This window comes from Canis aureus, chromosome 2, assembly GCF_053574225.1.
Source record: "Canis aureus isolate CA01 chromosome 2, VMU_Caureus_v.1.0, whole genome shotgun sequence".
Classification (NCBI taxonomy): Eukaryota; Metazoa; Chordata; class Mammalia; order Carnivora; family Canidae; genus Canis; species Canis aureus.
Genome location: NC_135612.1, coordinates 92,480,161 through 92,500,533, shown reverse-complemented (window position 1 = coordinate 92,500,533; position 20,373 = coordinate 92,480,161). Strand labels below are relative to the sequence as shown.

Genomic DNA, 20,373 nt, shown 5'->3' with positions numbered 1-20,373 from the left:
TAAAGGCTTAATTACCCTACAGTAAAGACACTCGCTCACTGAATTGGGGACGTATGATTTATCTGGTTATTAAACCCCTTCCCAACTCCTGTAGGAATATCCCGGGATACACAGGGTGTTGCACTCTTGATCTTTCTGAAACCCGAAGAATTCTGAAGTCGTCAACGTCTTTTCCCGAGGGTTTTGGGTTCGGAGCCTTCCCCGCCGTTACAGGAGACAGCACGCGCTCCGACGGCCTCGCTTGCGGGGCTGCGGCTTTCCCTGAAAGGCTTCCTGTGGGTTTCCGACCGTTCCAGTTCAGTAAGAGGCCGCACCAGCCTGAAAGGCCACGAGGCTCCGGCCACGTCTGTAAAGAGGAAACCTCCGGCCCTAATCGCGCTGCAGGTATTTTTATCTCCCGGCCTGCCCAGAGCGCAAAGGGAGTGCAGTGCGTTCTTTTGCACCACCGTGTGGGCCGGTCCCATTTCCTCGTTCCTCTTCCTGGTGAGCCTCCCGCTCCGCTCCACACGGCCCACCCGTCCTCCTGCCCTCCTGCCCTCCTGCCCGAGGCGGGCATCCTCCCCGCGGCCCGGCCCGCCCCGGCGCCCGGACTGCGCCGCCCTCCCTCGCTGGGGCGTTGGGGCGTGCGTCTAACTCCAGGTTCCGGAGGGCAAAATCCACCTACTGTCCACCGTGAATCTCGTATTAAAAACCCGGCACAAGTGTCTGGTGTTGTCGGAGCACAGGCCCCGACGGCGGCGACGGCTGCAGCGCCCCGGGGCGGCCGACAGCATCCGGGCGTCAGCGGCCCCCGCCTCTGCGTACCGGATCGCACCCAAACCTGCGCTCTTCACCCCGGCCTTGGGGGAAACACGCATATGGGAACGCTGCAGCCGGACACCCCGCGGGCCTCCGGGCGCGGCCGCCGGGACGCTCGCCGGCCCGCGGCCCCACACGCGGCAGGAGCCCGAGGCCCGGGCTGGTCAGGCGGGCGCCCCCGCACCTTGCAAGGGAATCCCGAGGGGGCCGGCGGCGGCGCCAGGAGCGGGGGCGCGGGGCAGCGGGGGCGCGGGGCAGCGGGGCCGGCGTCACCCCGGGGCTCCCGGACGCCGCCGCGGACGCGCACTGGGCGGCGGGCGGGGGAGGCCGCGGGCCCGGTCCTGCGCCCCCCGCCCACCTCCCGGGAGCGCGGGACCCCCCGCCCCGCCCCGCCCCGCGCCCCCGCCCGCGCCTCACCCTCCGCCAGGACCCGCCGCACCCGCAGCCGCAGCTCGCCCAGCTCCACCGTCTGCCCCACGAAGTCGCTCTGGTCGCGGCCGGCGGCGCCGCCCAGGGAGCCCGGGCCCGCCAGGAAGTCCAGCGCAGACTGCAGCAGCGACATGGCTGCGGCCCGCGGCGGGCGCCCGAGCGGGGAGCCCGGGGCCAGCTGCGTCCCGGCGCGCTCAGCAACCGCCGGCCCGGAGCCGCACCATCTTCCGCCCCGACGCCCTGACGTAGGCCCGCGGGGGCGCGGCGCAGCCCGGAAGAGCGCCGGCGCCTTACTTCCGCCGCGCCGGGCCGGTGCGCGTGCGCCGGGAGGGTGCTCGAGCGCGGAGCCGGGGCCGCCCAGCGCGCCTGCGCCGGGAGGGTGCGCCTGCGCGGCGCCGGGGCCGCCGACTGCGCCTGCGCGGCGCCGCGGCTCCGGGGACGGCTTCCGGTCGTGGCGCTCCGGGCGGCCGCGGCAGGGAGCGGGCAGGCGGAGGGAGGCCTGGCTCGGGGTCGGCGCCCGCTGTCCCCCAGGCGGCCGTGCCCGCGGACGCTCCCCGTGCGGCTGCTCCGCGGCCGTGCGCCACGCCCCCGGCTCGGTGTGCGGGGCAGCGTGAGGGCTCGCGTGTCCCGGGAGCCGGAGAAACCGAGCACAGCGCGGGCTGCGGCCGCCGGAGGGGCGGATCCAGAGCCCCGACGCCGGGTGGCGCGATCAGCAGCCCTCGGGTAAGACGTTCCCCGCTGAGAACACGCGCTCCCCGGGGCCGCCTCTCGGCCCGGGCCGGGGGGCGGGGGAGCCGCGGCGTTCCAGCCCCGGGGGCGGGGACGGGGACGGGGTGCAGCCGGTGTGTCCCCTTGTGCAGGGTCAGGGCGCGGGAACCAGTCCTGGAGGCACAGGTGTGTCCCCGTGTGCAGGGTCAGGGCGCGGGAACCAGTCCTGGAGGCACAGGTGTGTCCCCGTGTGCAGGGTCAGGGCGCAGGAACCAATCCTGGAGGCACAGGTGTGTCCCCGTGTGCAGGGTCAGGGCGCAGGAACCCGGCCGGGCTGGCACAGTGTGTCCCCATGTGCAGGGTCAGGGTGCAGGAACCAGGCCAGGCTGGCACAGTGTGTCCCCGTGTGCAGGGTCAGGGCGCAGGAACCAGGCCGGCACAGGTGTGTCCCCGTGTGCAGGGTCAGGGCGCAGGAACCAGGCCGGGCTGGCACAGTGTGTCCCCATGTGCAGGCTCAGGGCACGGGAACCAGTCCTGGAGGCACAGGTGTGTCCCCGTGTGCAGGATCAGGGCGCAGGAACCAGTCCTGGAGGCACAGGTGTGTCCCTGTGTGCAGGGTCAGGGTGCAGGAACCAGGCCGGGCTGGCACAGTGTGTCCCCGTGTGCAGGGTCAGGGCGCAGGAAGCAGTCTTGGAGGCACAGGTGTGTCCCCGTGTGCAGGGTCAGGGCGCAGGAACCAGGCCGGGCTGGCACAGTGTGTCCCCATGTGCAGGCTCAGGGCACGGGAACCAGTCCTGGAGGCACAGGTGTGTCCCCGTGTGCAGGATCAGGGCGCAGGAACCAGTCCTGGAGGCACAGGTGTGTCCCCGTGTGCAGGATCAGGGCGCAGGAACCAGTCTTGGAGGCACAGGTGTGTCCCTGTGTGCAGGGTCAGGGCGCAGGAACCAGTCCTGGAGGCACAGGTGTGTCCCTGTGTGCAGGGTCAGGGTGCAGGAACCAGGCCGGGCTGGCACAGTGTGTCCCCGTGTGCAGGGTCAGGGCGCAGGAAGCAGTCTTGGAGGCACAGGTGTGTCCCCGTGTGCAGGGTCAGGGCGCAGGAACCAGGCCGGGCTGGCACAGTGTGTCCCCATGTGCAGGCTCAGGGCACGGGAACCAGTCCTGGAGGCACAGGTGTGTCCCCGTGTGCAGGATCAGGGCGCAGGAACCAGTCCTGGAGGCACAGGTGTGTCCCCGTGTGCAGGATCAGGGCGCAGGAACCAGTCCTGGAGGCACAGGTATGTCCCTGTGTGCAGGGTCAGGGCGCAGGAACCAGGCCGGGCTGGCACAGTGTGTCCCCATGTGCAGGGTCAGGGCGCAGGAACCAGGCCGGGCTGGCACAGTGTGTCCCCGTGTGCAGGGTCAGGGCGCAGGAACCAGTCTTGGAGGCACAGGTGTGTCCCCGTGTGCAGGGTCAGGGCGCAGGAACCAGGCCGGGCTGGCACAGTGTGTCCCCATGTGCAGGCTCAGGGCACGGGAACCAGTCCTGGAGGCACAGGTGTGTCCCCGTGTGCAGGATCAGGGCGCAGGAACCAGTCCTGGAGGCACAGGTGTGTCCCTGTGTGCAGGGTCAGGGCGCAGGAACCAGTCCTGGAGGCACAGGTGTGTCCCTGTGTGCAGGGTCAGGGCGCAGGAACCAGGCCGGGCTGGCACAGTGTGTCCCCATGTGCAGGGTCAGGGCGCGGGAACCAGGCCGGGCTGGCACAGTGTGTCCCCGTGTGCAGGGTCAGGGCGCAGGAAGCAGTCTTGGAGGCACAGGTGTGTCCCCGTGTGCAGGGTCAGGGCGCAGGAATCAGGCCAGGCTGGCACAGTGTGTCCCCATGTGCAGGGTCAGGGCACAGAAACCAGTCCTGGAGGCACATGTGCGTCCCCGTGTGCAGGGTCAGGGCGCTGGAACCAGGCCGGGCTGGCACAGTGTGTCCCCGTGTGCAGGGTCAGGGCGCAGAAACCAGTCCTGGAGGCACAGGTGCGTCTCCGTGTGCAGGGTCAGGGCGCAGGAACCAGTCCTGGAGGCACAGGTGTGTCCCCGTGTACAGGGTAAGGGCACAGGAACCAGTCCTGGAGGCACAGGTGTGTCCCCATGTGCAGGGTCAGGGCGCGGGAACCAGTCCTGGAGGCACAGGTGTGTCCCCGTGTGCAGGGTCAGGGCGCGGGAACCAGGCCGGGCTGGCACAGTGTGTCCCCATGTGCAGGGTCAGGGCGCAGAAACCAGTCCTGGAGGCACAGGTGTGTCCCCGTGTGCAGGGTCAGGGCACAGGAACCAGTCCTGGAGGCACAGGTGTGTCCCCGTGTCAGGGTCAGGGTGCAGGAACCAGGCCGGGGTGGCACAATGTGTCCCCGTGTGCAGGGTCAGGGTGCAGGAACTGGTTCAGTGCATGGGTGTCCTCTGCATGGAGATGAAGAGAGCAGACACAGAGCAGGCAGGAGGGGCTGGAACGCTCAGGGTGGGCGCACCTGAGCGGCTCAGTGGCTAAACATCTGCCTTCAGCTAAGGGTGTGATTCTGGGGTCCCGGGATGGAGTCCCACATGGGCTCCCCACAGGAAGCCTGCTTCATTTCCTTCTTCTCTCCGTATCTGGAGAGCAAATATATAAAATTTTTAAAAACAACACCACCCTCAGGGCGTTGACCGGGCTTTGGTGAAGGAGCAACCAGGAAATGGAAGCACCGCTGAAGAGTGAAGTAGAAGGAGAAACAAAAGCTGTACCTTGGACTTGGCAACAATGCGATAACCTTGGGACCTTTCCAGCATAGTTCCTTTGAGTGTGGGGTGAAAGAGGAAAAGGCAGTGAAGAGCTGGGGTGACTCAGGAGGTCGGGCTGCAGAGCAGTGGGAGGCAGAACCATGGTGCAGGGTGGCGGTGCTCTACATGGGAGACCTCTGAGCAGCTCGGAGCTGACGGGAGGGAGCCCGTGGGGCAGGAAAGTCAGCACAGAGGAGGGAAGAGCAACGAATCAGTCCCTGGAAGACAGCAGGGGAATGACACCCGGAAGACAAGCCCTTTTCATTGTAAAGGCGGGAGGGAAGATGGGTGCAGTTGCAGGCGGCCTTGTGTGCTTATTGGGATGAAAGTGAAGGAATTCTCTGACGGCTTCTGTTTCACGAGAACAAGAGAAACAAACATCTACTGAAAACCAGAAGCGAGGTAAGCTAAGGGCTAAGCAGCGTGGAAAAGATGGAAAATCGTTCTTGTGGAAAACCTGGTGCATGACTCACTAGAAAGCATGGTAGAGGTTGACGCTTCATTTGAATTTGGAGGCTGTGAATTTATCCTCCTGTGACCCAGGATCAGGTGAGTTTTAAATGGCGTAATTACTTTGGAGACCAGAGTTTCCTCAGATCTTTTATTTCATAAATACATTTTTTAAAGATTTTGTTTATTTATTCATGAGAGACAGAGGCAGAGACACAGGCCGAGGGAGAAGCAGGCTCCCTGTGGGGAGCCCGACGTGGGACTCGATCCTGGGACCCCGGGGTCACAACCTGAGCCAAAGGCAGACGCTCAGCTGCTGAGCCCCCCAGGTGCCCCTTATTCCATAAATGTTTATGCAGCACCTCTGTAGACTGGCACTGCACAGATGCCGTAGGGACACCGTGGTAATTCAAAACTGTATCTCCACGCCGTACTTCTCTCCTGAACTCTTAGACCTTGGTTGTTAGATACCTCATCTTGTATAGACATGTGTAAAACTGGATTTATGGTCTTCATCTGCAAGCCTGTTCCTCTATGGATATCACAACAAAGAACACTGCCAGAAATTAAGAGAATCACTTCGGAATGATGCAGTACACTTATCAAAAAAGATGTAATAATTCTAAACAGCTTTGCACCTAATAATAAAGCTTTAGAATACATGAGGCAAATCAATTTTTTTTTAACAAAACCCAATTGTAAATTGGAGTTGTAGATTTAGTCGGAAATTACCATTCCCCTTTCACAACATATGATGAAACAAGTACTCAGAAAATCAGCAAGGATATAGTTCAATGACACCATCAACCAACTTGATCTAATGGACATTTATGGAACATTTTACGCAGTACCAGCAAAATACAAATCTTCAAGTATGTAAAGAACAGTTACCAAGGTGGATCGTATTCTGGGCTATGAAACAAATACGTTCTCTGACCACAATGCAATTAAGTTAGAAATCAGTAATAGATACCTGGAAAATCTAAATACTTGGAAACTGAATGACTCACTTCTAAATTACCCATAGGACAAGGAGAAATCAGAAGGAAAATTAGAATTTTGAAGTAAACTAAAATAAACAGCATTTAAAAATTTGTGGAATGTAGTCAAAACAATACTAGAAGATAGTTCTCAAACCAATAATTTCAGCCATTTGTCTTAAGAAACAAGAAAAACAAGAGTAAGTGAAACCTAAACTAAGTACAAAAAGGGAGAATAGTTAATGTCAGAGTGGAAACCAATGAAATAGAAAACAAAAACAGAGAACATCAGTGACAACAAAAGCTGATTCTTTGAGAAGATCTATAAAATAGAGAAATCCCTGGCCGTCTTGAACCAGAAAAAAAGATGAATTAACAATATCAGTAATAATAAGTGACATCAGTGCTAAAAGGATAATCAGAACACAGGAACACCTTTATGCCCACAAACTCAGCAGCTTATATTAAAAGAACAAAATCCTTTTAAGACATTACCATGGCTTGCTCACTCAAGAAAAAAATAGATAACTTGAATAGTTTCATATCTATTAAAGCTTCATGTCTATTAAAGCATTGAATTTATAGTTAAAAACTAGAAATAGGGCAGCCCCAGTGGCTCAGTGGTTTAGTGCCGCCTTCAGCCCAGGGCCTGATCCTGGAGACCTGGGATCCAGTCCCACATCGGGCTCCCTGTGTGGAGACTGCTTCTCCCTCTGCCTGCCTCTCTGCCTCTCTGTCTCTCTCTGTGCCTCTCATGAATAAATAAATAAAATTTTAAAAAATAAAAACTAGAAATAATACAAATTCTGCATAGACTTCTAATTGAAGGAAGTATTAACCAAACATTCTATAAGGACAGCATTATTCTGACACTGAAATTTGACAAAGACATTACTAGAAAAGAAAAATAAAGACTAATATCTCTTGTGGACAAAAATTACAAAATTCTTCTAATACATTTTTTAGCAAGTGGAGTCTAACACTATAAAAAGGATAGAATAACATAACCAAGTGTGGTTTACCCCAGGAATACAAAATTAGCTTAGCATTTGAAGATTGATTAATGTAGTTTACACTATTAACACTGAAAAAGAAAAGCATATGGATCATCTTAACACAGAAAAAAAACCATGGATTTTATCATGTTTTAATTTTTTAAAAAAATTGTCAGCAAACTAGGAATGAAATGAAACTTCCTCAACATTTTTGGTGCTCCTGAGTGGCTCAGTTGGTTGAGCATCTGACTCTTGATTTCAGCTCAGGTCATGCATGATCTCAGGGTTGTGAGTTCGGGTTGCATCTGCCTCTGCACTGAGCTTAGAGCCTGCTTGAGACTCTCCTTCTCCCTCTGTGCATCCTCACCACGTGCATGTGTTTCTCTCTCTCTCTCTAAGTAAGGTATTTAAAAATAATAATAAGGGCATCTTTGAAAAGCCTATATCTGACATACAGAATAACAAAAAACTGGATCAGAAATAAGCCAGAGGTGTCAGGTCTTGCACTTCTATTCAGCATTGTATAGGAAATTCTAGCCAGTGTAGTAAGTCAAGAAAAAAAGCTTCCAGATTGGAAATACCAAGTAAAATTGTTTATGAAGATGACATACTCATTTGTATGTCATAATAGTACCAATCTTGGTACTATTGACATTTGGGGCCAGATAATTCCTTGTGGAGGTGAAGGGGTGGCATTATCTATGCGTTGTTGGACATTTAGCAGCACCCCTACCGCTATCCCCAGATACCGTTAACACACATCACTTGTCACAACCAGAGATGTCTCCAGACATTGCCAGGTGTCCCTCGAGGGACATTACCACCGTCAGTTGACACCCACTACTCTATGTAAAAAAAACAAGTGGGATCTACAGAAAGAGCTGCGAGAACTAGTTAGCTACAAGAGCTAAGCTTAGCAGGATTGCAGGGTACAAAATTAATATGCAAAAAACGAATCCCATTATTTCTAGATTACTGGCAACAGATAGTGGAAGTTGAAATGAATTTGGGGAAAATACCATTTACAACATCATCAAAAAATATTAAATGCATGAAAAAATGTGCAAGACTTATACACTGAAAACGAAAGAACTTGGCTGAGAGAAATTAAAGACCTTACTGAATGGAGAGCATGCACTATATTCATAAATTGGAAGATTCTCAAATCTATAGATTCAGTGCAAGTCCCGACAAAATCCCAGCAAACTTTTTTTTTTTAATTTATTCATTCATAGAGACACACACACACAGAGAGGCAGAGACACAGGCAGAGGGAGAAGCAGGCTCCATGCAGGGAGCCCGACGTGGGACCCGATCCCGGGTCTTCAGGATCACACTCTGGGCCGCAGGCGGCGCTAAACCGCTGCGCCACCGGAGCTGCCCCCCAGCAAACTTTTTGTAAAAATTGACACACTGATTCTAAAATTAATTTAGAACTGCAGAGGAAATAGAATAGGCCAGACAGGTTTGAACAAGGACAAGTTCTGTGACTTCCATTGTCCAACCTCAGTGCTCATTATAAAGCCACAGCAATTCCAGCCCATGTGGTACTGATTTAAGGTACATAAGTAAATCAGTGCACCAGAATGGTCAGAAATTGGCTCACAAGTATATATAAGTTCAGTTGATTTTTGACAAAGGAATAAAAGCAATTGAAGAAAATAGACCTCAAAAAATGATGGTGGAAAAATTGGATATCTGTATGTTAAAAATGTTAATGCATATCTTGCATTATTATACAAAAATTAATTCAAACCATCATACATCTAAATGTGATAAACAGGGCAGCCCAGGTGGCTCAGTGGTTTGGCGCCACCTTCGGCCCAGGGATATGATCCTGGGGTCCTGGGATCGAGGCCCGCATCAGTTGCTTCACAAGTTTCACCTATTCTCACTGTTGTCATTTTGTCATCTGGCGTATCCCACTCTGAGAGCTTTCCCACACTCAGTGCTCCCACAGCGCCCTACTGTGTGCTGTGTCTGCTGTACTGTTGGGTGATTGTCCTATCCATCCATGTTTGCCTCTAATGCCAGCACAGTGCCTGATGCCTTACAGGGTCATAAGCTGTCAGTTACCCCCCCTCTCTGCTATGTGAAATTTTCTCTGTTATGTGAAATTATAAGGAGCTTCTCCTCCTTATTCCCATCAGGATTTAAAAATTCTTAGTCTCTTTCATCTTAAGAGAAACAAAAAACCGTCCCTTCAACTCCTTGCTCCTCTCTACTCAGTCTTGTATTCTTTCTTTCATTACCATGAGGCTTAAAAACTTGTGTATGATGAAAGTAACATGTCATCAACATGTTCTGAACAGGTATGCTGGGACTAGTTTTTGTGGGTTTTTTTACTCTGATAAATAAAATACACATAATAAAATTTGCTATCTTAACCATTTTAAGTGTGCAGTTCAGTGACATTAAGTACATTTGCACAGTTGGAGGACTCAGTCTCCCAGATATCCAGACCTACTATGAAGCTGTAATCAAGGTTGGTATTGGCAAGGGGACAGGTACATAATCAGTTACGGAATAGATACTCCCAAGATAGACCCACACAGATATGGCCAGTTAACGTTTGACCAAAATGCAAAGGCAGTTCAGTGGAGAAAAGATAGTCTTTTCAACAAGTGGTATTAAAATAATCAAATAGGGATCCCTGGGTGGTGCAGCGGTTTGGTGCCTGCCTTTGGCCCAGGGCGCGATCCTGGAGACCCGGGATCGAATCCCACATCAGGCTCCCGGTGCATGGAGCCTGCTTCTCCCTCTGCCTGTGTCTCTGCCTCTCTCTCTCTCTCTGTGACTATCATAAATAAATGAAAGTTAAAAAAAAAAAAAATCTATAAAATAATCAAATATCCGGGATCCCTGGGTGGCGCAGAGGTTTGGCGCCTGCCTTGGGCCCAGGGCGCGATCCTGGAGACCCGGGATCGAGTCCCACGTCGGGCTCCCGGTGCATGGAGCCTGCTTCTCCCTCTGCCTGTGTGTCTGCCTCTCTCTCTCTCTCTCTCTGTGTGTGTGACTATTGTAAATAAATAAAAATTTTTAAAAAATAAAAAATAATCAAATATCCATCTGCAAAAAAGGGAAGCTCCAAATATACCTTGAATGTTGTATAAAAACTAACAATAATTTATGAAAATTATAAAATAGATACAATCTATCATACACTGAAAGGAAAAGCTAAAACTTTAGAACCTCTGGAAGAAAATGGGAGATCTCTGTCATCTTGAGTAAAGCAAAGCATTGTTAGATATGACCCCATAAGGATGATCCATGAAAGAAAAGTTGAAAAAAAAAAAAGAAAGATAAGTTGAGGTGGACTGCATCAAAATTTAAGCTTCTGTGCACCTACCATCTGGTAAGAGAATGACCGTGAGCCACAGACTGCGGGCAAATATTTGCAAAACACATACCTAACAAAGAACTTTTAGTCAGCAGATACAAAGAACTCTTAAAACTCAGTAACAACGCAAATAACTTCCAAAAAAATGAACCAAAAATTCTAACAGGCACCTTGCCACAAAAGGTACACAGATCAAAAAAAACATGGAAATGCCCAATTAGTCAGCAGGGAAATGCCAGGGAAGATATACTACACATCTGTTAGCACAGCTAAAATAAAAGTTAACTTAAAAAAAAATCCTCCAGACTAAGTGCTGGGAAGAATGAGGAGCGACCGCAATTTTCATGCCTGGCTGGGGGGTGGGGGGGACAGCACAGCTCCTGGGGTGAGCAGTTTGCAGCTTCTTATAAAGTGAAACTTGCATTTACCCAAGAGAAATAAAAACACGTTTATAGAAATACTTGTGTGCAAGTATTTATAGTGGCTTTATTCGAGACCACCAAAAACTAGAAACAACTCAGCCTGTCCAGCTAGCAAATGGGAGAATAAAGGGTCCATCCACGCGGTGGAATCCACTACACAGTAGTACAAAATACAACACTGATGCTCTCCAGACGTGGATGAATCTCGAGCGCGTGGCGCTGAGTAAAAGAAGCCAGGCTCGAAAGGTTCCATGGGGTAGGAGTCCATTCGTGCAACGGTCTGGGAGGGGCAAACTGATAGGGCTGGTGGCCAGGACTTGGGGGGGCTTGGCCACAGAGGGCGTGCTTTGGGACTGTGGTCGTGGCGACACACCTGCGTACATTTGTCAGACCTTCAGGGACCTGTACACCAGAGTGAGAAATAGATCTAGGTACAGCTGGCAGTTAAGGCCCGTGCCCGCCCCAGCCCGCCCGGGTCGCCGCAGCGCCGTCCTGGAGTTGTGAGTGCCGCCTGCCTGCTTCCATGCTCTGACTGCGTGTTCGTGACCTCACAGGAGGACAGCGGGTCGCTGTAAACCTTCCTATAAACGTGTAATTTACCACGTGTACTTTTTCTGCAACGTGTTTCATTTCTCAGCATTGGGTTTCCGAGTTTTATACCTGTGCATCTATTTCATTTATCTGCACTTCCTGTCCCAGTCCCTTGGGCCTCCGTGACAAAACCCCACGGATGGGGCCAAAGGGCGGCCCGGATTTCTCCCGGCTCTGGGGGCGGAAGTCCGAGATCCAGGGGGCGGCCACCTCCCCTTCCCGGCCTTCTCGCTGTGTCCTCCCTTGGAGGCGGCCGTGATCTCCCCTGTCCCCCTCTTCTGTGAGGACCCGTGACCTCCCTAAGCACCCCCACCCCCGTCCTGATACCATCCCACAGGGGGTTAAGGCTTTGTCACGGGAGTTTGGGGGATGCAGACGTCAGTTCTCGGCACTTTTGAACAATTAGTTGTTTAACAATAGGATGTTTTGACGTTCATTAAAATTACGCACCGGTGCACATCCTGCACGTCTCCTTGTGCACACACCTGAGGCTGCACCTAGACCTGGCGTTGCCACCTTGTAGGGTGTGCACATCACACTTCATTAATTTCCAGGTGTCTCCAGAGGCCTGTGGCATCCTGGACATCCCTGCCCAAGCCTGTGTCCCTACAGCCTCGTCACTTGACGGGCTCCTGCAGACTTAGTGGTACCTCAAGGTTTTCCCTTGCGTTTCCCTAGTTGCAGATGAAGCTGAATACCTTCTATGTTTGTTCCCAGTTTGTTTTTCCTGTCCGGAAATTGCCAGTAAGCCTCCTTTGTTTCTGTGGTGCGGCTGGTTTGTGTTGTGTCCTGTCCTTGCGAGGGCTGGCGCTTTGTTTTACTGCAAGCCACTGGGGCTCGGTCCCATAGGACACCCCACGTGTCGTCCACGGCCATACTGCCCTGAACATGCCCGATCTCGTCTGATCTTGGAAGCTGAGCAGGGTCGGGCCTGGTTAGTCCTGGGATGCAGGAACATCCCACCTCTAAGATAAAAGCATCTGACAGCACAGTGGTCTGGTGTTGGGGTCAAGGGCTTCAGGCTGGTGACACAGCGTGTAGAGTGCCAGCCGTGTGCCTGTGCACCTTCTCTTGTTTCTCCCATTGCTACAGGCTCCAAGCGTGGCTCCCAGATGACAGCGCTCACAGTGAAGTGATGCTCTTCCTGCAGGCTGGAAATGCAGGGGCCTCCTGGGAGAGGACAGGGGGCAGGGACTCTTCCTGCCCCGCAGAGGGATCCTGCTAACCACCACTGAGCCCCCTTCTGGAGGGGGCATCCTGCTCTCAGGCACCAGCCCACCCCGTGTCATGGCTGAAGCCAGCAGGGGTGGATCTCCAGTGGCGCTCTGGCCCGCTCAGACCTGTGCTTCTTCCCAGGCCCCACCATGTCCGGACCCCAGACCCCAGAACCGACCTTCAGTGTACAGGGGGACTCCCCCATGGGCACAAGGGATGAGGACGCTGCTGATGGCATCCAGCACTCACATCGCATGCTCAGCTTCAGTGACGCACTCCTGTCCATCATCGCCACCGTGATGGTCCGTGTGGGGCCCCACCCGGAGCCCCCTCTCACATCGGGACCCCGATCCTACCCTCTCAAGATAGCCTTCTGGTAGAGCTTGGCCAGCATCGACCCTGCCCTGTCTCAGCAGTGTCCTGGGGTCCCCCAGCCACTCAGGCAGCTGGATGGGTGGGGGAACAGTCCAGCACTGGCCCGAGTCCCTGACCCAGGGCATCCGAGGAGTGGTCTGTGCACAGCCCAAGAAATGCCCCTTGGTTCTTTTTGTGTCTTTGCGGTCCTAGATCCTGCCTGTGACCCACACGGAGATCTCCCCGGAACAGGTACTTGGGGACAACATCTGCAGCATCCTGTGAGGGTGAGGTGCAGGAGGCTCCCTCAGTCTGTGAGCCCGTCCAGGCTCCCCAAGATGTGCCTGGCTGGCGGGCCTGGGCCAGCTCGTCTTCTCCCTCAGCAGCCCTGGCTGGCCCCCATCCTGGCCCCCAGACAGGGGTAGCCCATCGGGCTTCTGGTTGTGTCGTTCACGGCGCACGTGGAGGGGCTGCGGGCAGCCTGCAGCTTCCGTGCCCAGGGACGGGGTGGGGGGGTCCATCATGGAAGTCCGTGGGAAGCAGGGTTTTCTGAAGCAGAGTCTCCGTTTATGTTATGAACAGAATACTTCTGATTTATAAAGCAAGTAGTGACACATAGCGCCTCGAAAGCTGACGTGATTTTGGAAGACTCTTGAGAGTCCCTGTGCGTGCGTGTGTGGGCGTGCCTTGCTCACCCCCCAGCGTAAGCGAGGGTGCAGGTGAGGCCCAGGGGAGTGAGGCGCGAGGTGCTTGGGCCCGCTGGGCCCCCTGAGCAAGCTTAGCCTGGATGCTGCTGGGATTCACAGGAGCCGCTTACATGTTGTCTTTTTCATCTGCGGAAACCTGGCAGTCGTACCGCGGGTAGGGTTTTGAAGAGAATTCGGTGGAAATGCAGGTGTAGCCTGGTGCCAGCAGCCAGCACCCAGCGGGTGGGTGGAGGCTTGGTGCCACTTTGGTCCTTAGTCACCCCTCTTCAAAGAAGGCCTGGGACCCAGTGGGGCCCTGTTGCTCGCCTGGCTGTGCTCCGCTCCAGAACCTTCTCTGGGGAGGGCTTGGCCAGCCAGAGACCTCAGGATGGGGTGTGGGTGAGGGGCGCCTGGGGGCTCTGTCGGTTAAGCATCGACTCTTGGTTTTGGCTCAAGTCCTGATCTCATGGGTGGTGGGATTGGGCCCTGTGTCAGGCTCTGCAGGGAGTCGGCTCTCCTCCTCCCTCTGCCCCTCCCCACCCTGCACGTGCTCGCTCTCCCTCAAAGAAATTAAATAAAATCTTAAAAAAAAAAAAAAAAAGAATGGAGTGTGGATGTGTGAGCAGGAGATGCCGGGGATAGCGCAGGGAGGTGTGTGGGCTGAACCTCCCTGTCTTCAGTGGGTGTGTGACTGGTTCATGGGGAAGCTGGGAGCCAGAAAGCTGTGCTGGGGTCTGGGGACGCCGTCGGGGAGACCCTGCCGGAGGGTGTCTGCCAGCAGGGGCTCCTCCCCACTCGAAGGGGAGGGCTAGGCAAGGCCCCGAAAACCTAGCAATTCAGAAACTGAGTCCTCGGTGAAGCCCTGGGGTGCTGGGGGAGACACCCAGCTGAGGGTAAAGAACCAGCCTGGGGCGCCTGGGGGCTCCGTCGGTGGAGCGTCTGCCTTGGGCTCAGGTCATGATCCCGGGTTCCTCGGATCGAGTCCCGCATCGGGCTCCCTCTCCACCAGGCGTCTGCTTCTCCCTCTGCCTCTGCTTCTCCTCCTTCTTGCTCCTGTGCGCTCTCTCTGTCAAATAAATAAATAAAATCTTAAAAAAAAAAAAAAAAACCAGCAAAAATGGTAAAGCGATGAGTTTTCCACTTGAGTTTTTCCTTCAGAAGCATCAGATCCTTCTCACGATTTCAGGGGTCCCAGCCTTGTGTCCAGCCCATTTGCTCTGTCCCCAGTGTGCCTCCAGGTCCCTTCCCAGCTGGGGGAGGTGGCGCCACGACCTCACCGGGCTCTATGGCCGGTCGGCAGCCTTGCTCTGGACTGGGGAGTGCCGAGCCTCAAGAGCTGCCATTGCCGGGGGAGGCTCCACACTAGATCCCCAAATAGGCATCGGGGCGTCGGGGGGCTGGGCTAGAGGCCCCTCCGAGAAGGGCAGGTGGGCACCTTCCTCGGGCCCCGGTGGGGCCGGCTCTGATGGTGATGCTCTTCTGTTCCACCAGTTTGACAAAAGTATACAGAAGCTTCTAGCGACCAGGATTGCGGTCTATCTGATGACGTTTCTCATCGTGACTGTGGCCTGGGCAGCACACACGAGGTAGGGACTCAGGCTGAGGCGGGTCGCGGCGGCTCCCTCGGGGCGTGTGCCTCCGCGTGAGGACGACAGGGCCCGGGGCGGTCCAGGGAAGGGCTGGGTCTCCGGCGAGGAGGCTGCGGGAGGCTCGCCCCCAAGCCAGAGCTTTCTCGAGGAGGACGGGTTCCTGGCGACCCGACAGGAACGGCGCCCCGGGGCCACAGGGGACCCCCGAGCGGGGCGGGAGGACTCCCAGGAGTGGAGTGGGGGCGGGATGTGAGCCCAGCGCCCTGCAGAGGAGGTGCCTCCGGTTGGGGGCTGGGCTCGCAGGGGTGAGGAGTCACAGCCGGCCCGTGTGCTCGTGCTGGTGGCCGTGCAGGACACGCGGCGTCTCCCTGTGCACTGGCCGGGCCGAGGCCGCCCTCCCGCACCACAGTTCCCAGAGCGGCCAGGTCCCCCGGGCTCAGCGGGTGGCCGGGGCTGCTGTCCCCGGAGCCCGCCCTGAGTACCGAACCCACCCCGCCCGGAACGGGGGCTGAGGTCCGCGGGGCTGCCCAGCACCTGAGTCGCCCCTTGCTGAGCTCCCGCCTGCCCCCGGCCCGGGTGCGGTTTCCTGTTCCCGCCGCCCTGCCCCACTAAGGCCGTCTGCCTCAGCGGGCTTGGAGGATGACCTCTCGGGGAGGATTTCCTTTCTTGAAAGTGATCGTTGGACACGAGGCCTGAAGGAGTCCCCCGTGGTGTCCAACGTGCCCAGGGCACGTGGGGCGCCTCCCGCGGGTGTGTCCCCCTCCACAGTCCCCAGCACCAGCGCGTGCATCGGGGGCTTCTCACGCCCAGCCACGCGCCCCAAGTTAGGGGACTCGGAAATGTGAGGGGCTTGGGTCTCCTGTTTGTATTTTCAATGTCTTCCAACACGCGTGTGCTAGCTGGTAGTTTAAGTGTAGAAACGACATGTTTGGGGCCCCTGGGGGGCTCAGTCAGTTAAGTGTGTGGCTCTTGATTTCGGCTCAGGTCGCGATCCCAGGGTCGTGAGACCCAGCCCCACGTCGGGCTCCACGCCGGGTGTGCAGCCTCCTTAAGACCCTCCCCCGCTGCCCCCATGACACCTTTTACTGCTGTTTTAACCCGCGAGCGCTGGGGCCCGTGTGACGCCGTTAGAGCCTCTGTTGACTGCACATCTTCCTGATTTTCTCACACGGTTTAGACTGTTCCAGGTTGTTGGGAAGATAGATGACACGCTTGCCTTGCTCAACCTGGTGAGTCCTTTCGTTTCTTGAGAAACGATGACGTTCGGAGGCCCGTCCTCCTAGGAGGCCAGCAGGGCTCGGCCTTTCCGGCGCCTCTGGCGCAGGGAGCCTGGCGCCCGCCCCCGCCCCCCCGGCTCCTTGCGCGTCCTTCCTGCAGGCGCCCCTGTGGGCGGTGAGGGGTGAGCTGCCCGGGGCGAGGACTCGGACGTGACATACATGGCTCCGAGGGGGCGCCACCAGAGGTCCCCCGGGCAGCAGGGCCTCCGGGCGCCACGCAGCCGGCCTGCAGCGCCTGCCTGCCTGCCCTTCCTCCCCCAGGCCTGCATGATGACCATCACCTTCCTGCCGTTCACCGTGAGTACCTGCGGTGGCCCCCCGGGCGACACGCTCGGCCCAGGCACGTCCTCCGCAGGAGCCCTCAGCCCGGCTGGGCGGCCCCAGGCCGGAGCACGGAGCTGCAAAGAGGAGAAGAGCTCGCGGGGAGCTGCTCCGGGGTTTCTGGGCTGGTTGAGGAGGGGAGGCCTCCAGGGGTCCCGGGGGGCCCGCAGTGGTGGGGACACCTGCCGGCGCCCACGCTCAGGGCTGACAGCTGTGGCCTGGGCCTGCTGCGTGGCCGGGAGCTCTGGCCTCCGGCTCCAGGGCTGCGGAACCTGGTCGTGTCTTGTCTTGGTGTTTGCAGTTTTCCTTAATGGTGACGTTCCCCGACGTGCCTCTGGGCATCTTCCTGTTCTGCATGTGTGTGATCGCCATTGGGGCCGTGCAGGTAGGCACCCCGGCCTGCCGCCCCCACCTGCTCGTCCTCCTGGAGAACATGATGTACACGTGTTGTGCACACGTGCGGGACGGGACATGGTGCATCGGTGCGGTGGTGTCGTGCCCTCGGAACACGCTGTACAGCGACTGCCCCCGGCCACCTGCCGCAGGGTGACCCAAGATTCCTGGAGCCTGGCCCGGAGAGCGGGTGCAACGGGGCCACCCGGTGTCCCCAGGGCAGGGTGGGGCAAGGCGCGGAGACCACCACTCTCCCCCCCCCCACCCCCCCGTGTCCCCAGGAGCAGAGCAGAGGCTCCCGTGGGGGCCTCGCAGCGGCGCGTGCGTCTCGGGCTTGTGTCTGCGCACATGGTGGGGGTACCGGCCAGCGGCCTCTGCTCGTGCCCTGCAGCCTGCCTCTCCCACAGGCGCTGATCGTGGTGTACGCCTTCCACTTTCCCTACCTCCTGAACCCCCAGATCGAGCGCGCGCCCCACAGGGCCCTCTACCGGCAGCACATCCTGCGCATCGTCCTCAGGGGCCCGGCGCTGTGCTTCGTGGCCGCCGGCTTCTCCTTGTTCTTCTACCCCTTGGTGAGTGGAGGGTCAGGGGACGGTGAGGCGTGACCATTCCCCTGAGCAGGTGCCCCCGGGAGGCACCGGGCCCTGGCTGCCGCGGAGCACAGCTGAGGGCAAGCCCCCCTCTGCACCCCCACACCCACCACCAGGACCTGCTGTGCAGGGAGGAGGCCCAGGCTGGGGGAGGACACGCATGTCAGATGGGGACAGCCAGGGATGCGCTCCCCCAGTGGGCGCTCTAAGACGGGGGGGGGGGGGGGCGCGCGGCCCAGGGAGGGTCTGGCAAGGCCGCCAGGGCAGCCGACACTGGAAGGCTCCTGGGGGAGGCGTCCTGGCGGCGCTGCCACCACAGCAGGCAAGAGGCGCCTAGGGAGCACGAGGATCAACCCGGGGGAGCACGGGGAACGTGGGCGGAGAAGCGGAGGAAGCCCGAGGCCGGGACTGGCCGCCGGCCCTCAGGAACACCGGGCACAGCCAGTGTGGTCAGAGGTCAGGACGTCCCCGGACCGCTTGACCTGTCCCCACCGTACCCTTGAGCGGGTGCGCGGACGCGGAACCGCAGCAGCCAGGTCGCAGGATCAAGGGGCCAGTGCCCTGTTTTTAGCCATCAGCTAGTTTAATAGCAGCATTGTTCTGGAACACTCCGTCCTGCAGGAGCGCGGACAGATAGACAGGCGGCTGTTACAGGGGTGGCGGGGAAGCTGCTGCGTGGCTCCTGCCTTTACCGGAGCCCCCATGCAGGACGGTGACGTCTCCCACCCAGAGCACAGCTGCGAACATCTAGGAAACCTGTGTGATTGCAAGTTTGACACAGGCAGGCTAGCAGGGTCCCCGCCGAGCCCCATTCCCCGAGGACGGAGCCGCATGCCGGGGGTGCGCGGCCCAGGCGTCCAGAGGCCCGGCCCCGGCAGGCAGAGCGGGGCAGGTGCACGCAGGGGCCACGAGAGGTGGGGGCACGCCTCGGGCTTCGGTCTTGGGCATGTGGAGGTGCAGGGGTGCTGGCGGGGGATGCTGCAGGAGCTCGGGGTCGGGCCGGGCGTGCCTGGCTGTGCCTACAGCAGGCTAGCTCTGCGTGGGGAGGGCAGGCCCAGCAGGGGACGCGTGGGACGGGAGTCTGGAGCACAGGGGTGGGCTGAGGCCGTGGGCACGTCCTGGTTTCAGGCGGGGCGTTCAGGGCGGCCGCAGCGGCTTCTGCTTGCACAGTCGGGGGTTGAGGGATGACGAGGGCCGTCGCGTGGAGGATCGGAGGGACAGCTGCGGTGGGGGGTGGCCTGGGCCAGCAGAGCCGAGGCGTGAGGTAGGCCGTGCCTGGGCTGCGGGGCAGTGTCTGGTGTGCCACCTCGTGGGGCCCGGGGGAGCCGGCGGTGACCACGCCCGGGGGGCTGACGGCAGTGTGGGGGGACACCTGCGCCAGCACGCTGGGGAGGAGGAGGGCGGGGGCCCCGTGGCCTCGGGGTGGGGTCGGCGGGGCCATGGCGCTCCGTGGTGGCGCAGCCAGCTGTGCGGCCCCCCACTGCCCTGTCAGCCCTCCGCCCTCCTCCCCTGCATGTGGCTCTGCCCTTGCCCCCTCACCTCCTCACCTGGAGCCCCGGGCCCACCACCACTTGTGACCCCCCCCAGGCCAGCCCGGCCCTGGCCCCAGCCCCCTCCTCCCAGATGCCACGCTGGGTCCACCTTCCAGGCCCAGCCCCTTCTCAGCAGCCTGGTTCCGGCCACCCTCCCTCCCCGAGGACCACCTTCCTCGATGGTGCCCACGGTCCCACGGCCTGCGCCCCAGCCTGCCATGCCGGCCTCCAGTTAGACACCACTCATGTCGATTTCTGTCTCTTGAGGCAGCCCTCGTGCTGCTCCTGCAGGGCTCAGCCTCCCCTGGAACATTCCGCGTCCACTGCCTCACACCTGGGAGGCCCGTCCCTCAGTGTGCCTGTCGCTAAGGCGCGTGACGCCGTCTGTTAGGCGTGGAAACGGTCACGAGCAGATCTGTGGTGCATCTGACGTGTGCCGCTGTCCCCCTGACGGTACTGAGGACACAGTCACTGAATCCCCATCAGGAGACCTCGCGGTACGAGGTGTGCAGGTGGGGTGGCAGGAGGAGGCCCCCCGGGTGCTGTGAGCACAAGCAGAGCCCCGCCGGGACCTGCTGAGCCGCCTCGGGGTCAGGGACACCGGCCACCTGGCCCCACGCCCTTTGTCAGATCGCGAGGGATGTGCACGACATACACTTGACCTCCCTGCCCTCGCCCGCTGCGCAGTCGGCGACGTCGGCTCCGATCAGGTCACCGTGCAGCCGCCCCTACACCTCCTTCTGGAATGTTCCCATCAGCCCAACACAAGCCCCAGCCTGTTTGCAGTCACCACCCCCCTGCACCCGCTCCCTGGGACACCCTGATCCACCTCCTGCCTCTGAGTAATTCACGTACGTGGAGTCATAAAGCAGGAGGCTTCCGTGTGGCGTCTTTGATTCCACAGTGTCTCCCAGGTTTGCTCAT

General features: G+C 58.1%; 2 protein-coding genes across 15 annotated transcripts in view; one reads left to right on the top strand and one right to left on the bottom strand.

Annotated features, from left to right (window-relative positions):
- The window catches only part of GAK (cyclin G associated kinase), a 55,373-nt gene extending 53,928 nt beyond the window's left edge, over positions 1–1,445 (bottom strand). For 3 of the 9 annotated variants that reach the window (XM_077881749.1, XM_077881758.1, XM_077881813.1), the window contains exon 1: positions 665–872. In XM_077881749.1, coding sequence (XP_077737875.1) covers positions 665–857 — 193 coding nt within the window. In that variant the 5' untranslated portion in view covers positions 858–872. Of the gene's footprint in view, positions 1–660; positions 873–982; positions 1,043–1,215 lie in introns of those variants that run through there. The other 6 variants (XM_077881768.1, XM_077881819.1, XM_077881805.1 and 3 more) reach the window with 5 other exon arrangements.
- TMEM175 (transmembrane protein 175) overlaps positions 230–20,373 on the top strand; it is a 23,700-nt gene continuing 3,556 nt past the window's right edge. For 2 of the 6 annotated variants that reach the window (XM_077881896.1, XM_077881925.1), the window contains exons 1-8: positions 1,812–1,950; positions 12,849–13,009; positions 13,275–13,313; positions 15,239–15,333; positions 16,514–16,565; positions 16,875–16,910; positions 17,236–17,319; positions 17,735–17,899. In XM_077881896.1, coding sequence (XP_077738022.1) covers positions 12,857–13,009; positions 13,275–13,313; positions 15,239–15,333; positions 16,514–16,565; positions 16,875–16,910; positions 17,236–17,319; positions 17,735–17,899 — 624 coding nt within the window. In that variant the 5' untranslated portion in view covers positions 1,812–1,950; positions 12,849–12,856. Of the gene's footprint in view, positions 484–1,690; positions 1,951–12,848; positions 13,010–13,274; positions 13,314–13,643; positions 13,781–15,238; positions 15,334–16,513; positions 16,566–16,874; positions 16,911–17,235; positions 17,320–17,734; positions 17,900–20,373 lie in introns of those variants that run through there. The other 4 variants (XM_077881907.1, XM_077881915.1, XM_077881940.1 and 1 more) reach the window with 4 other exon arrangements.